This window comes from Erithacus rubecula (genome assembly GCF_903797595.1).
Source record: "Erithacus rubecula genome assembly, chromosome: Z".
Taxonomy (NCBI): Eukaryota; Metazoa; Chordata; class Aves; order Passeriformes; family Muscicapidae; genus Erithacus; species Erithacus rubecula.
Genome location: NC_136661.1, coordinates 15,648,521 through 15,663,858, shown reverse-complemented (window position 1 = coordinate 15,663,858; position 15,338 = coordinate 15,648,521). Strand labels below are relative to the sequence as shown.

The 15,338-nt window shown below is 40.8% G+C and overlaps 1 protein-coding gene across 8 annotated transcripts in view; it reads left to right on the top strand.

Annotated features, from left to right (window-relative positions):
• GPBP1 (GC-rich promoter binding protein 1) overlaps nt 1-8,800 on the top strand; it is a 33,491-nt gene extending 24,691 nt beyond the window's left edge. For all 8 annotated transcript variants that reach the window (XM_079330618.1, XM_079330617.1, XM_079330616.1 and 5 more), the window contains 4 exons: nt 32-196; nt 3,554-3,738; nt 7,172-7,274; nt 8,325-8,800. In XM_079330618.1, coding sequence (XP_079186744.1) covers nt 32-196; nt 3,554-3,738; nt 7,172-7,274; nt 8,325-8,480 — 609 coding nt within the window. In that variant the 3' untranslated portion in view covers nt 8,481-8,800. The remainder of the gene's footprint in view (nt 1-31; nt 197-3,553; nt 3,739-7,171; nt 7,275-8,324) is intronic.
• Nucleotides 8,801-15,338: the final 6,538 nt, after the last annotated feature.

The following is a 15,338-nucleotide window of genomic DNA, read 5'->3' as shown; positions in this document are numbered from 1 at the left end:
TAACATTTTGTTTTTCTCGCTTCTTAACTAGTATAATCGGTCAAATTCTTCATCCCCTGTGGACAAATCTGGTCAGCCTCGTTTAACAAAATTGACGAGAATGCGGACTGATAAGAAGAGTGAATTTTTGAAAGCATTGAAAAGAGATAGAGTGAAAGAGGAACATGAAGATGAGAGTCAGGATGGGCAAGAGAAGGTAATTTTATTCATGCTTACTGTAGATCCAGTAGATTTCAGAGATTTCACTTTAAATTACAACTTGCTTTGCTGAAAACAGCTATTAAGTAATGATTTTAGGTCTCTAAATGAAGGAAAGGAATATCTTTTTATGAATTTAAAAGTATTGCTCCAAGTACTAGTCTTCCTCCAATGCTGTTTTGTAGTTTCTTTTTGTCTTTCTGCACTATCTGTTAGTACGTGTTCATGACTTAGGTACTTGTGTGTCTTTAGAAACAATGAAAAGGATAAATTAGGCTTAATAAAATAACCTAATCATAGATTAATTTATGTTGGAAAAGGCCTTTGAGATCATCGAGTCCAATCATTAACTCAGTAGTGTCACCATGTATTCAAGTGTAACATGTACATGTCTTTTAAATTGTCTCCCGGATTGGTGACTTACCCACTCTCCTGGACAGCCCATTCCAGTGTTTGGCTGTCCTTCCTGTGAAGAAAGTCTTCCTGGTGTCTAACCTGAATCTCCCCAACACAACTTGAGGCCATTTCTTGTGTCTTGTCAGTGTTGGCGAACCCTCACCTGGCCACAGGCTCTCTTCAGGCAGTTGTGGCAGTGACAAGGTCACCCCTGAGCCTCCTTTTCTCCAGGATAAACACTCCCAGCCCCCTCAGCTGCTCCTCACAGCTCTGGTGCTCCAGACCCTGCCCCAGCTCCATTCCCTTCTCTGCACTCACTCCAGCCCCTCAGTGTCTCTCTTGCACTCAGGCCCAGAGCTGGACACAGCACTCGAGGTGTGGCCTCAGCAGTGCCCAGGACAGGGGGACAATCCCTGCCCTGCTCCTGCTGCCCACACTATTGCTGATCCAGCCAGGATGCCATTGGCCTTCTTGGCCCCTGGGCACACCCTGGCTCATGTTCAGCTGCTGCCACCAGCACCCCCAGGTCCTTTCCAGCCTCTCTGTCCCAGCCTGTGGCACTGCCTGGGGTTGTTGTGATCCAAGGGCAGGACCCAGCACTGGCCTTGTTGAACCTCACACCATTGGCCTCAGCCATGATCCAGCCTGTGCAGATCCCTCTGCAGAGCCTTCCTGCCCTCCACCAGACCAGAATTTCCACCCATTTTGGTGTCAACTGTAAACTTACTGAGCTGCACTTGTCAAATAATTAAGATATTAAACAGAAGTTCAATACTGAGCCCAGGGGAACTCCATCCATAACAAACCATCAGCTGAATATAACTGTACTCATCACCACCCTCTGGGCTCATCCATCCAGGCAGTTTTTACCCAGTGAAGAGTGCAGCTGCCCAGGCCATGGGCTGCCAGCTTCTGGAATCTCATTCCAACGCTTTTTGCAAATGAGTGTCCCGTTTGCACCCCTCCAATTGCCTGGGACCTTTCTGGTAGTCGAGCACTGGTGGCAAATGATGGAAAGTGGCTCAGTGAAGTGCCAGTTTCCTCTGTACTTTTGTGTGAATCCCACTTGTGGAAGGCAATGTTTCGTACCTTGGCCTCTAGTTATCCTACAAAACAAAAAAGTTGGTTCTACTTCTCAAACCATTTCCTTTCTAATTAGTGTTTAAATAGCCAGAAGTACTCTACTCTTCTAATCATAGGAGAAATAGCTCAATAAATGCATAAACTGCTGGTTTTTACTAATTGATAACTGGAAGGCCTATAATGGCTGTGTATGTAATATTCATCAGGTTTTTTTGGTCTGAATTGATTTATGTAATGCTTGATTGATACTAGAGAATGTGTCAAATGCTTCCAGCCACCAACAAGTTATCATATATAGATTAAGTGAAGATAAGTATTTTATTATTTAGAATGAGACGATTACAAGCTTGTTTGCTGTGAGTGGTTTAAAATATCTCATTGAAAGAAAAAAATCTCATAAATTACAAATCAGACAGATAAACAAGTGATTTTGAGTAAGGGATGTTAGGCTTCTGAGATATTAAAAAGGAAAAGTGCCTTTTAAAAAGGGAAAGCAAACATTGCTCAAAAAGTGAGATTGACTTTTCTGACCCTGATCCTGTTCAGGCAAAATGCAATTTGCTGTAATGGGAATATATGTGTGAGCTAAAAAAGGCCTATGTCTTTTCATTAGGTGTTTTCTGTGACTGAGTGACCTGAGATGGATATTTGGTATAGCTTTGTTAATATATTCAGGAAATACACAATGATTTTGATTTAAGATTAGAAAGATCTTAGGAACCATCTAGAGATTCAGAATTATGAAATAATGAGGCAAATCATACTCAGTAACTGAATCGCACTTGGAAGAAGCTGTTTTGCCATACATATTAGAATTGCTTGATTTTTAAGTTTTTCTTGATATTATGTGACATATTCCTGAGGCATGTAACAGCTGAATGTATATTTATTGGGATGTGTGTTCTTAACAATATCTTGCTGACTGTTCTAAAATTTCTGAAAGCAGACAACATGTGAGTGGGAGGGAAGTGATTATGGTCTTGATTCTGTGCTCTGAAGTACAATTTCTTACAGTTGCAGAAGACTGATGATTTACTCCTGCTATGGGTAATGCTTTTACATGCCCAGTTTAAGGGTTCTGTTGATAAAAAGGTGTTAACTAGATAATGATTGTATGCTTCTTTATTTTTACAGTTGGTAAGACTTCTGAGGCTTTCTCATTCATAAATAAGAATTACAGGTTTCTGAATGAGTAGAGTAGAAAGAAATATTCATATTTATAGGCTAAAGATCTTTTAATCTTTGGGTGAACCAGCTTTCTAAATAAATTTTCTTTTTTTTTCCTGATTTGTATTTCGTGGCTAGTAATTTACATTTGCTGTTCACAGCAGCCTGAGAAGCTGGGGGTTGAGTGCATGTGTGTAAGTGAACTTGTCTGAATTTAAGGAGCAGTATGCAGTCTTTCTGAATTCATGGCAGAGAATTTGCTACTTGAGATATTGTTGTTGTGACCTGTCATGTAGACTAAGTAAACTTGAGAACTCATATACTTTCAGACTTCTCCTGCCACATAAGCTCTGATATTTAATTAGGAACGGTAAAAATCCAACAGCCTGTTATTTCTGTAAATATGAAGGATAGCTGAAGTATGTTTGAATTTTAAGATATGTGTGAAACTTTGTGGAAAAAATGTTGGGGAAAAGCATGTGAGTTGCTTTCTGCATTACTTAATCAGTAGCATATCTTAGGAGTTCTGCAGTATGCAGGTATTGTAGACACCAGAGGAGTGAACAGAATTACCTGTGAAGCACAGAGCCTCTCCATTTAAACTTACTTTAAACTAAACAGAACTACTGAATTGCAGCACTTCTGGATATTTACTTGTGGATGCAATTCACTTTTATGTTTTGTAATGTAAAATTATTTTTGCATTTAGGATGATGAGTCCTTCAGCTTGCACAACAGCAACAGTTCTCATAATTGGAGAGATATAAACCGAAACTTTGAAAATGTGATTCCACAGGAGAATGGCAATGCTTCAATTACACCTCAGCAGATCATTCAGTCTTCAGCTTTCCCTCAGGCAAATGTTCTTTCAAGCTCACTTGAGGCAGAGCATAGGTATGTACTTTATGTAACAGAGAGTTCGTTCATGGTAACTGAGCATGTTCATAAATTCTTATTACTTCAGAAGCCAGAATCTGAAAACTGAGAGCACAATTTTTCTTGAGTAACGTCAAATTTATCTGTTAGGTGTATACTAACTTAACATGAGATATACTTTGCTTCTTAGACCTATGTGCTGATTTACATCCAATTTTTAGTAAAGAAAGTTTATTTCTTAATGAAGAATATAGCAAACTGCATGGTGAGTTCATCTCTCTGATTTTGGTCTAGATATCTGGGAGGAACAGTTGCGTGTAGTTGCTGTTTGTATTAGCAATATTTTAAATGCTGCATCTTACATAAAACTCCAGTGAGCTTTTCATCATTATTAAACTATTTAATTATTTTTGTAGCTGACTGATTAGTGATATCACAAGACAGTCCACTGGAAGGTGAGAAAGTAATTTCATGAGAAGGATTGAAACAGTTCTATTATCCTAGTAAAGCAGCTGCAGTAGCAGTTGGTAGATAGGAGTGATGCTGCTGGAAAATCACAACCTAGTCTGGAAATGAGCTGGTCATGAGGTCTGTCAGATTTTTACAGTTTTTGGGAATAGGAGTGATAGAATAGATAGTTGTTTTTGTTGTTTGTTTTTTTTTTTTTTTTTTGGCCATGCATTGTACTAGACAACTCCTCATTTTGTAGTGCCTGTAGAAGAAACTTTCATTTCCTCTTACTCCTCATGAATATGAGGAGTACAAAGAGCCCTGCTGTGTTCATTTTTTCCACCATTGGCTTTGAAGACAGAAAGCTTTGGCCTGGCCATGGAGTACAACATCACTGCCATAAGTGATGCCAGATGAGATGAGTTCTGTCACTGGAGTGTTGTGGATGTTTTCAGGCTCTTCAGGAGGCATGGACAGCAGGAGAGGTGGGAGACTGGTGGTGTATCTGGATGGGGTAGAATCTATGGAGCTTGCAGCTGGTGATGGAATGGTTAAGGGCCTCTAGGGTTTTAAGGAGCAAACAAAAAAAAGATACCATTGTTGGAGTCTACTGTAGGTCACCCACCCAGGATAATGACACTGACTGTTGTTTAAGGAACTAAGGAACACCTCAAGTCAACTGCTGCTCTCCTGATGGGGGACTTGAAACTTGCCAGATACTCACTTGGAATACCACAGACACATGAAGACTGCAAAAATGCTGCTTGCCATTGTAGGGAGAAAATCTGTAGCTTTCAGAAGGAAAGAATATTCTTCATCCAGAGGATAGTTGGGCACTGTAACAGGATTCCTAGGGAAGTGATCACAACACCAAGCCTGATAATTCAAGAAGTCTTTGGGCAGCATTCTCAGCCACAGGGTGTGATGCTTGGGGTTCTGTGCAGGGCCAGGAGCTGGATGCTGCCTTCCTGGTGGGTCCCTTGCAACTCAGGGTATTCTGGCAGTTTGTGAAATCCTTGGCCACTAGAGGCTCATGATTTTTTGTCTGGAAGATGGGAGTAAAATCTAACTCTTAGTTTTTCAATTCAAATTACTTTAAACAGCTTTTGTTAGGGTTTCTGGGCAAATGTCTTTCTTTTGTGGTATCCCAGAGAGGTGTGTGTGCATTCTGCCCCAGCCCTTTGGCTGTGAGCTCAGCATGCATGTGGACAGGTGTTATGGTTAGCGTTTTTGTGGTAAATTGTACTTTGGTCACCAGCTGAACTCCCAGGTTCCTTTTGCATAGCTAGTAACAGCATTGGCACATTTGGTACTAAAGGGCTTCTTTCCTCCTGGGGGAGTTTCCAACATGCAGCAACCCTGTTGGTATCAAGTTTGCTAATCCAAAGTAAAATTTTTTATGTGGTTCACATTTTTAACCATTCCAGAACAGTATCAATTTAAATGGACAATGGTGCTAACATTACAAAATGCTGCTTTAAAGTTAGTAAGCCGTTACTCTAAATTTTACTTACATTAACAGGGGCTCTGTAACTGTTTACTTCACTGAATGAAGTGTTAATGTCTGAGCTTGCTTGCAGTAAAACTTTTAAACTCAACTATCATTGAACTTCACTTGGCATTGTGTTTTTTCTGTACAATATGTTCTCTTAGAGTTTGTCTGACATGCATATATTTTTTACCATATCCTAATGATTTGATTGTTCCTGCCTGTTATGCTTTCCAGTTTGGTCCAAGTGCAATGGGAGATACTATTTCCATTTCTGTTACTGTCCTACTGAGTTTTTTTTAAAGCAGAGTAGTACTTTCCTCCTTCTACAATTTGTTTTTGTTACAGTTTTAAAAACAGACATTGGTGGCTTTGGTTACCTGCAAATTTGCCCAGTGCACATCTACTGTATTGAGATATAGAGTTCTTTGTGGGGAGGGTTGTGTTGAAGGGCGTTTTTTGCTGATGTGTGCCTAAATGAAGTCCCTGGTATATGGTATCATCTGTGAGTTTGTCTTATTTTCCTATTTTAATATATTCACTGATTTTTAGCTCTTAAGAGTCAGCTGTGGCATACATTTTTAGATACCTCTTCATTTTGTGTGAAATAGCTTTAGTCTGCTTTAATGTTTAAGGTCAAAAAATACCTGTTTTGCCTCAAGAAGGTGCTAATCCTTTTGGCAAAAACTTTGCAGCAAGCAAACTTTATAACTTCATTGTTAAATGTCAGGGTGTCTTCACCCTCAGATAACTCTGTTTATACAACATATCCAAATGTAAAACCACTTTCTTCCTGTTCAGATACTGCCATCCTTCTTTTGGAACTAGCCAAAATACGCTGATTATTGCATCTTTGTATATCTCAAGCTTAGTTATGAGAGGAGTCTTTCTTCTCCTCATTTCTTCCCCTTATCCAAAATTCTCTCCTAGCTGTTTGAGCTGAAACACCAGTATGTGCTGTTAGCTGAGACTGAATTGTGGAGGAGCCTGACATGGCTCTTTACATTAGCATGTGGTATAAAAAAGAAATCACGTGAGGCCATTGAATCCTGAATTGGTTTCAGTAAGGGGACACCACCAGTATTCCTCATGCTTTGGTCTGCTTTGTTAGTCAGGAAAACCTGCATAGTCTCTCAGGGTGTCTTTGTCTCTTCATACTGTTCTCAGGGGAGTACATTGCTGCTTCACTAACAGTTGCTAGTTATGTTAAAAAAATACATTCTTCCTGTTCTGTCTGACAATCTCTTGCCTTACAGTGAAGGTACAGTTTTCACCACATAAAGTGGTAGAAGAGGGTCACATTTGAGGGACCTGAGAACTCAGCTTCTGTACTTTACATACCTTTTACAAGACTTTGAACTCACACTTACATTAAGAGTTTGTTTGAAAAAAAAAAAAACCCGACTGATTAATCCATGCACTTGTTACAGGTCTTTACACGTTTGTAGGCAGAGCTTGAAATATTTGAGTGTGTGTAGCACATTCCTTAATCTCGTCCTTCTTAATTTAAAGGTTGTTAAAAGAGATGGGCTGGCAGGAAGACAGTGAAAATGATGAAACATGTGCACCACTAACTGAGGATGAGATGAGGGAGTTCCAAGTCATTAGTGAACAGGTAAGACTAAGTTAATTTTCCACTATGAACCTGTAGTTAGTTACCATGGATGCTTACCTTTGAGGAGGATCTTGAGTAAGTTTGATCATTAGGGACATTGCTGTTCCACTGCTATGTCAGTACTGTGCTTTTGGAAGTATAGTTGCTTAAAAAAATAGGATATCGATGCTGGCTGTAGCTTAGACTTGTTAACAAAGTATCACGGGAAGGGTGGGGCGTACTTCTGTGTAGTTTTAGTACTGGTGGTGGTAGAAGTGCATCAAGAGCTTTCAAGCTTCTCAACTTCACCTACAGAGTCTTCTTTCAAGGTTTTTATGCAGTTTCTGTGCTACTCTGAGAGCTTCATTTTCTTTTTTGGGAGTTGAGACACATTTAATTTACTAGTAAAAAGAATATGAAAAGGCAATCTAGACTTGATTCCGGGGTTTTTTTTATATTTTATTTTCATTAGGAGTGTTGAGTATACCTAGTGGGGTCAGTGGGAAAGAGTCAGAAAGGAGAATAGTGTGTGGTGCTAAATCTGAACATTTGATATTTCCATGTGTGTCTAAACACACACATACTGAATAGATAATTCGATTAGCAAACTTGATACCAGCAGGGTTGCTGCATGTTGGAAACTCCCCCAGGAGGAAAGAAGCCCTTTAGTACCAAATGTGCCAACTAGCTATGCAAAAGGAACCTGGGAGTTCAGCTGGTGACCAAAGTACAATTTACCACAAAAAAGCTAACCATAACACCTGTCCACATGCATGCTGAGCTCACAGCCAAAGGGCTGGGGCAGAATGCAAACAAACCTCTCTGGGATACCACAAAAAAATGACATTTGCCCAGAAACCCTTGGCTGCAAGAGGTCAGCACAGCTGGAGACACTGGGATACAGGTGGCTGGCAGAACTGAACTCACAGGGGAGTTATCCTTTCTCTGCACATACAAAAAGCTGTGGATCCAGCGTAGCCCAGAGGTGAAGATGCAAAGGGTGTTGAGTTGCAACAGATTGTTGTGTTTGGCATTTTCTTTCTCTAAATGTGTCGTGTTTTCACATTTCAGTTACAAAAAAATGGCCTTCGGAAAAACGGCATTTTGAAAAATGGCCTCATCTGTAATTTTAAATTTAGCCCCTGGAAAAACGGCACTTTCAAACCTGCTCTGGAGAATGAGGATTCTGAGACAAGCAGCAGTGATACATCAGATGATGATGTGTGAAGATTTCTCTAACACCTCTAGAAGCCCATTTGTTCTTGTGAAAATTCGGGGATGTTTTGTCAAAAAACAAAAATTATAATTTATGTAGTAAAGTGCCCAGTGCAGGAAGAATGATGGAACTTTTCTCTGAAGGAGGCAAGGAATGTTTCGTTGGGTGTGTTGAAAATCACTGTAATTTCTCTGTAAACGAATGTTGTAGAGTGAGGCCTTGTGTTGACCCAGCACTGACTTCCATCACCCAAGCGTTTCTCTGACTAGCAATGTGACAATGTTACAAATCAGACTTTCTCACTTAATAATAAAAGGAAAGAATTGTGTAATGCCTTGCTAAGCTTCTGTCTTAAAATATCTAAGGAAAAAAGTGACAGCTTGACACAACACTTATTTTGCTTGCCAAGTAATTTCTTTCTTACAGTGGAAATCAATGAGTCCACTTTGTACTCAAAAAGGGCAATATAGCACATTGGCTGAAATGAGCAAAGTGCACTAAAACTTTTCCTTAACTGAGTTGTTCTACAAATAACTGCTCTTTAGCTGTTTGTAGTGTTGTCATTGTTATTAATGGCAAAAGACCCTGATGTTACAGTTCCAAATTTCTAGAATTAACTTTTAAATTGAAAGTTTTAAGGCGTGCAGCAAGACCCTTACTCTCACAGTGACTTGTGGGAAAATAAGCAGTTTGATTTTACTATTCAACAGCAGAAAAATCATTGCACTGACTGGATTTGTCCACGACATGGGAAATAAACTGACTTACAGAGTATTGTCTCGGTGCATAGCATCATGGGTATTGTTTTTAAAACTGCCAAGTTTGTTTGCATTTATATTTATTACATGCAGTTGTGCATTTCAGTAAAAGGTAAAAATACTTTCATTACCATATCTTGCTTTTAAAGTAACAAAAGTATATGTGTGCAATAACCACCTGTTTTGCTTACTCTGTGTCAGAGTTTTTCTTTACAGTCTCACATTTAAAAACCAATATTGTATTATTTATAGGGGTTTTTTTTTGTTTATTTTAGTTCTTTAAATATTTTCCACAGTTGTACAAGCTGTGTAGCATTAATTCATAAGCAGAACTGCTCTTGGGGTTTTCACATATGTTTATAATATAGTATATATATACACACATATATATAGACACTTCACTTCAAAATGTTTTTGAATTCTGCTACTTCTTAGACTAAATTATTTGCAGTTTAGAACATGAAAGCAAAAATATTTATGAAGTTGAGATTCTATCCCTATTTCTTTAGGAAGGAATTTTTTTATAAGGTGACATCAATTTTGGGCCAAAGTTGGTATGTTTCTCTTTTTGATTTATGGTTAATTTAAATTGATCTTTCTTTACAAGAGATCAGTTTTTGTATTAGAAGAGGCTTGCAAATGTTGGTGTAGTATTTTGGCATAGTGTATTGAAATACTCCATTTCTAGTCTCAATTTAAGAGGATAAAAATGTTTCTTTTTAAAAAGAAAACTGCCATATCTGTAATGATGTTTTCCCTACCTGCATACCTTATACACTTTTCTCATTTCCCTCTCCTGTTTTTTTTTTTTTTTTAACTTATTTTAACATATGGGTGTATTTTGTTCACTTTTTGGTTTTCACATACTATTGACAGGATCTTCTGCCTATCCTAATTATGTGGTGATATATGGATGCACTGTTTTAATACTAAGGGAAAATGGTTTTGCCTTGGCATTTCTCACAGTGGGTGTAGGGTTTCCTCCCCTTCTTTATTCAGTTTGGTAATGTGTGTCACCTCAGTAATTAACTCTGAGAAGTTAATGTAATTATAGAAGAGCTGTGTTAAAATTGTACAGAAATTTGGAAATATGCAAGTTGCAATTGAAAAAAATTCTCTTTGGAGGAAGTAGGAGCACTAGTTATACTTGGTACTTTTTTTCCCAGTTTATATCCTGCAACTGGTGAGGGAAGCACTGATTATAATGAGCTGTGGGCAGAGGAGGTGGCAGGAATTGGGCGGCGGCTATGCTTTGTAGAGTGAAACACTTTTACATCCTTCATAACTTTTCCGCGTGTGGTTTCTCCTCTTGTGTCTGCTGAGACTTGTGGATTAATTTCTGTTCCTGTACAGTGATGGGTTCTGCCATTTCAGAGATCCCTCAGAGGTTTTTGGCCCCTGGCTTAAATGTTTATCTGCCTCTCTGTTACTTCTGTTCGCCCTTCACGGCACTGTGGGAGTGGGTGAGATTTGGTGTTTCCACAGAGGAACTGAATTCCTCTATGTTATATTTACTTATGACACAGCTGAGTAGAGTGTCTGTCATCTTATGTGTCACCTTAAGAAGCTCTTAGTCGCTTACTGTGGGAACTCTTCCAGTTTTTTATTTTCCTGGGAAATGTCACCCAAAACAATGTTTGGTTTTCATGGTGTACTTCCATAAAATGTATGAAAGCACTTTATCATACTGTTCCCCTCCCACTTCTTCAGTGCTTGATGATGTAGAGAGGAATGAAATCTCATTCTCTAGTATTTAACAATGTAACTGTATCCATCTTTGACTTTGTTCTTTCCAAAGCAATTTAAGTAGAGCATTGGACTTGTTCTCTCATTTGTCAACCATGATCCATTCCCAGAATAAGTCCAGAATAAGTCCAAATAAGTACTTGTTTTTCTGCTTGAGCAGGTGTCTGCCTTAAAGGATTGCAAAGTTGGTGACTTAGCTTGTCCATTTCCTTAGTGGGCACTAGTAAGCTTCGGAGACAGTTTGTCAGTGCTGGGCTGACAGCTTGACTTCAATGGTGGTAATCACACGTGGCTGCAAGCAGACATGATTTGAAGTCACTGTGATTTTCTTCATCTTCCTGGCTTTACTGGCAGAGAACCGTGTTTTCCTGATTCCCTGTTCCAACGCTCTTCAAAAGCAAACAGGAGTGATCAGTTACTTGGTGATTTTCTGATCTGCTGTTGGTGGAGAATGTATTCTCTGCCTGCTGCTGGCATGGAGGGTGCCTGAGTTTATGGTGGGAGCTGGGGATTGTTTACCTCATCCCAAATGACCAGAGGCTTCCCTCACTGACTTGTACAGCGCCTTTCTCTATCTTAAGGTGTAAGAGAAGCGAGTTATCTTTGCTGAAAAGAGTGTTAAAACCACAGTAAAGCTGTTCACTGAATCATATTGGATCCAGTCAAGAGTCTGAAGATTTTAATTGTCATCCCAGTCTTTGAGAAATGTTGCCAAGTGTGAAGGAAATCCTTCCTCTTACTGTTAATATACTTACTAAAACACCTTTTATTATCCTTTACAAAAGTTGCCAAATTAATTTCAAACTGGGCTTTGACCTCCTTATTCTTTTTCCTATGTGACCTAGCAGCCCCCTTAAATGCTTCCTGAGGGAGCTGACCCTCCTTCCAAAGATGGTAATCCTCTTTTCATTCCTAAGTTCCTTCAAACCTCATTGCCCATCCAGGCTGGATATTTGTCTCATGGACTCATCTTTCAGCACACAGGTACATTCTGCTCCTGTGCCCTCAAGATCTCTGTTTTGAAGCATGCCCACCTTTCCTAACTCCTTTGTTTTTAAGGGCTGCTTCCCAAGGAACTCTCTGAATAAGCCTCCTAAATAGGCCAAAGTCTGCCCTCCAGAAGTCCAATGTTATTGATGTTCCTCCTGATCTCACCAAATACCAAGAACTCTATAATTTCATGGTCACTGTGTCCCAAGCCACCTCCAAACACCCCATCTCCCACCAGCCCATCTCTATTTACAAACAACAGGTCTGACATAGTTCCTGCTCTGGTGGACTCTGTCACCACCTGTGGCAAAAATTGTCTGTGTTATCCTCCACACACTCTAAAACTTCCTGGACTGCCTCTTTTCTGCTGTGTTAAGTTTTCAGCAGGTGTCTGCTTGGTTGAAGTCACCTATAAGAACAAGGGCTGATGATCCTGAAACATTCTCCAGCTGTTTATAGAATAAATTGTCCACCTCTTCTCCCTGGTTGGTGCATGATAACAGACTCCCAGCAGGAGCTCAGCCTTGTTGGCCTTCCCCTTAATTCTTACCCACAGGCATTCAACTTCATCATCACTGGTTTCAATACCCATGGCATCAAAAGCCTCCCTGATATAAAGGGCTGCCCCTCCACCTCTTCTCCCTGTCCTGTCTCTTCTGAAGAACTTGTAGCCATCCAGTGCAGTGCTCCAGCTGTGTGAGTCATCCCACCCCGTTTCTGTGATGGTGACTACACCAACAGCTTTGCTGTTCAACCACAGCCTCCAGCTCTTCGTGTTTGTTACCCCTGCTGTGTGCATTGGTGTAGATGCACCTCAGCTGGGCCACTGATTTCACCCCTAACTCAGGCTTAGCACCCTTGGGCCTGATTCCAGACAGCCCAGCTGCATCCCTTCCCCCTTCAAACCCAGTCTAAAGCCCTCTCAAAGGTGGTCCTGATGTTAGTTTCCTGTCATATGAATGGGAAAATGAAGACTGAAGAAGGGATGAGAAAAAAGCTGGAGGTTCTATAAAACTGTTAAGATATTTTTAAGAGCAGACACAATTCTGCCTGGCATAGGGCAGACTGCATCCTCCAAGTAAGCCTAGGTGTAGGACTGTGCTTATCTAAAAGATGCATTGCTGCTGGAGTAGGGTGAGAGTGGGGAGAGAGGCCAGAGCTCTCTGAGGAGGGGGAATAGGTACTTGACTGAAATAGAGTAAAAAAAATGTGCACAGTCTGGCCTAGGTCAAGAGTAGGCAGTTACAATATAGGTTAAACCTGCATCTTCACCTTTTGGTTTGAGTTTTTTCAGGGATTATTTATTTTTGTGTTTGGATGTTTTTTTGTGGTTTTGTTTTTACTTTTTGTATTTTTTTTTAAATTATTATTAGTTTTGTTTTGTTTTTTCCCCAGGATTTTTTGTTTTGTTTTTTGTCTTCTATTAAAATTTCTGGAAGGCAGATGGCCTTTCTTTGAATTTGTGGTAGATTTTGTGATGCAGAGACAGCCAGCTGGTAGCAAAAGAGCCTGCCCAGAAGCTGCTGTGTTTGGGCTGAGGCAGCAGGAGACCTTCATGTCTCAAGGACTCATTGCTTCTTTCCCCTATGCCCGAAGGCAGGTAGCAGCCACAGGTAGAGCTGGCTTTAAGGAGTGAGGGTAGAGAGATAAGGCTGGTGAAGAATCTGCTCTAATGAGGAATCGAAAGTAGTTTATAGAAATAGTGATATAAATAAAATAATAGAAATTAAAGATATAGTGATAAGCAAGGATGAAGAGGACTCTGCAGAGGCATAGTTCTCTTGTCTGGATGATGGAAACATCTGGCAAAATGAAGGATGGTCAGCTTGGCTGTGCTGGGTAGAGGGGCTTCAGCAGTGCTGCAGCTGCAGATCAGGAGCTGTGTCTGATCTGCCTGGTGGGGCTGTGGGAGCACAAAGGGGTAGAGCTGTGAGGGCAGTGACAGCTCAGAAACATGCCTGGGGAAGAGAACCTGTGAGGAGAAGGACCAGCCATATGAAATTCAACAAAGGAAGGTGCCAGATTCTGCACCTGGGCTGGGGCAGCTCTGGATGGACAGACAGACTGGGGAATGAGAGGCTGGAGAGCTGTGCCATGGAAAGGGCCCTGGGCTCTGGTCCATGGCAAGCTGAACATGAGCCAGCAGTGCCCTGGCAGCCAGGAGGGCCAAGAGTGTCCTGGGGGCATCAGGGACAGTGTCACCATATTTCTGTGGTTCTGTGACTGATGGAAGGTGGGTGCTTACTGTTGCATAGGGCAGATGAGTATTTAACAGGATGTTTAAGCTCTGTCAAAGAGTAAACATCGAAGCATGTGGAGGAAATGTGTGTGAAATTCACTGGCTGAGCAGTGAATTTTGCTCAGTGATATGTGGATGAGGGAGGCAGGGAAGCTGGTACTGCCATTATTGCACAGTTAATTTTTTTTAAAATAACCCCTTCTCTGCTGTATAAGGTACCTATCAGGATTTACCAAACCAGAATGAACAGATTGCACTAACTAATATGTGGCAAGCCTCAGCAAATCTTTTTGCTGGCTTCTGGGACAATGGCAGTCTTGGCAGAGCTGCAGTGTGACAGAGGGCTCGGTGTTGGTGGCTTTTCTGGGAGGTGAGCTGAGGGACCTGGTGCTGGGAGAGGTGGGTGATGAGTGGGTTGAGCCCCTGCGCCCTCTTTGTGGACCTGGGAAATGTATTTCAGAGCAGTTCTAAGGTTAGGGGTGCCCAGGAGCAGCAGCAATGTCCTGGCTGCTGTTGCCCTGTGTCAATGCATGGTGAGTGTGAGGAGAGATCCTGCTACTAGTGAAATTCCTTCCTGAAATTTTCAAAACCATAGGATAACATATATAAGTCAGTGCAGCAGAGGGCACTAGCACCCCATCGCTCCCCTCTACTTGTGTATTAATTACCTGGGTCTGTCCATGTAGTTCGAGGAGAGGTTTTTGCTGTGGTGCCTTCAGACTCTGGAAGCCAGAAGAGGGTGCTGGAGATCTTCTGCTTGCTCTGCTCCTGCTCAGCTTTCGTGGAACTACTATTAATATGGTTTTGCTTTTCTCAGCTAGTGCACCTAAGTATTGTAGGATTTGATTAATACCTTACTATGCCAGCCCCTAAATGCAGAGACAATTACCCTGTTCATGGAACTGCTGTACTTTGATACAATACATGCCTGTATTCACAAAATGCATGAAATGGCAGTCTGTTGTAAGTTGGAGTTTGGCTAATCATGTTCTTAAGCAGAACGGCATGTGTGGATAGGTCTGCTGTAAATCAGGAAGGGAAAGACAATTCTGAGTTATTTTCAACTACACAAACTCTGTGCACACCAGAACATTAATTCAAAGAAAATATGGAAGTAAAATCAGTTGCTTTCTCTG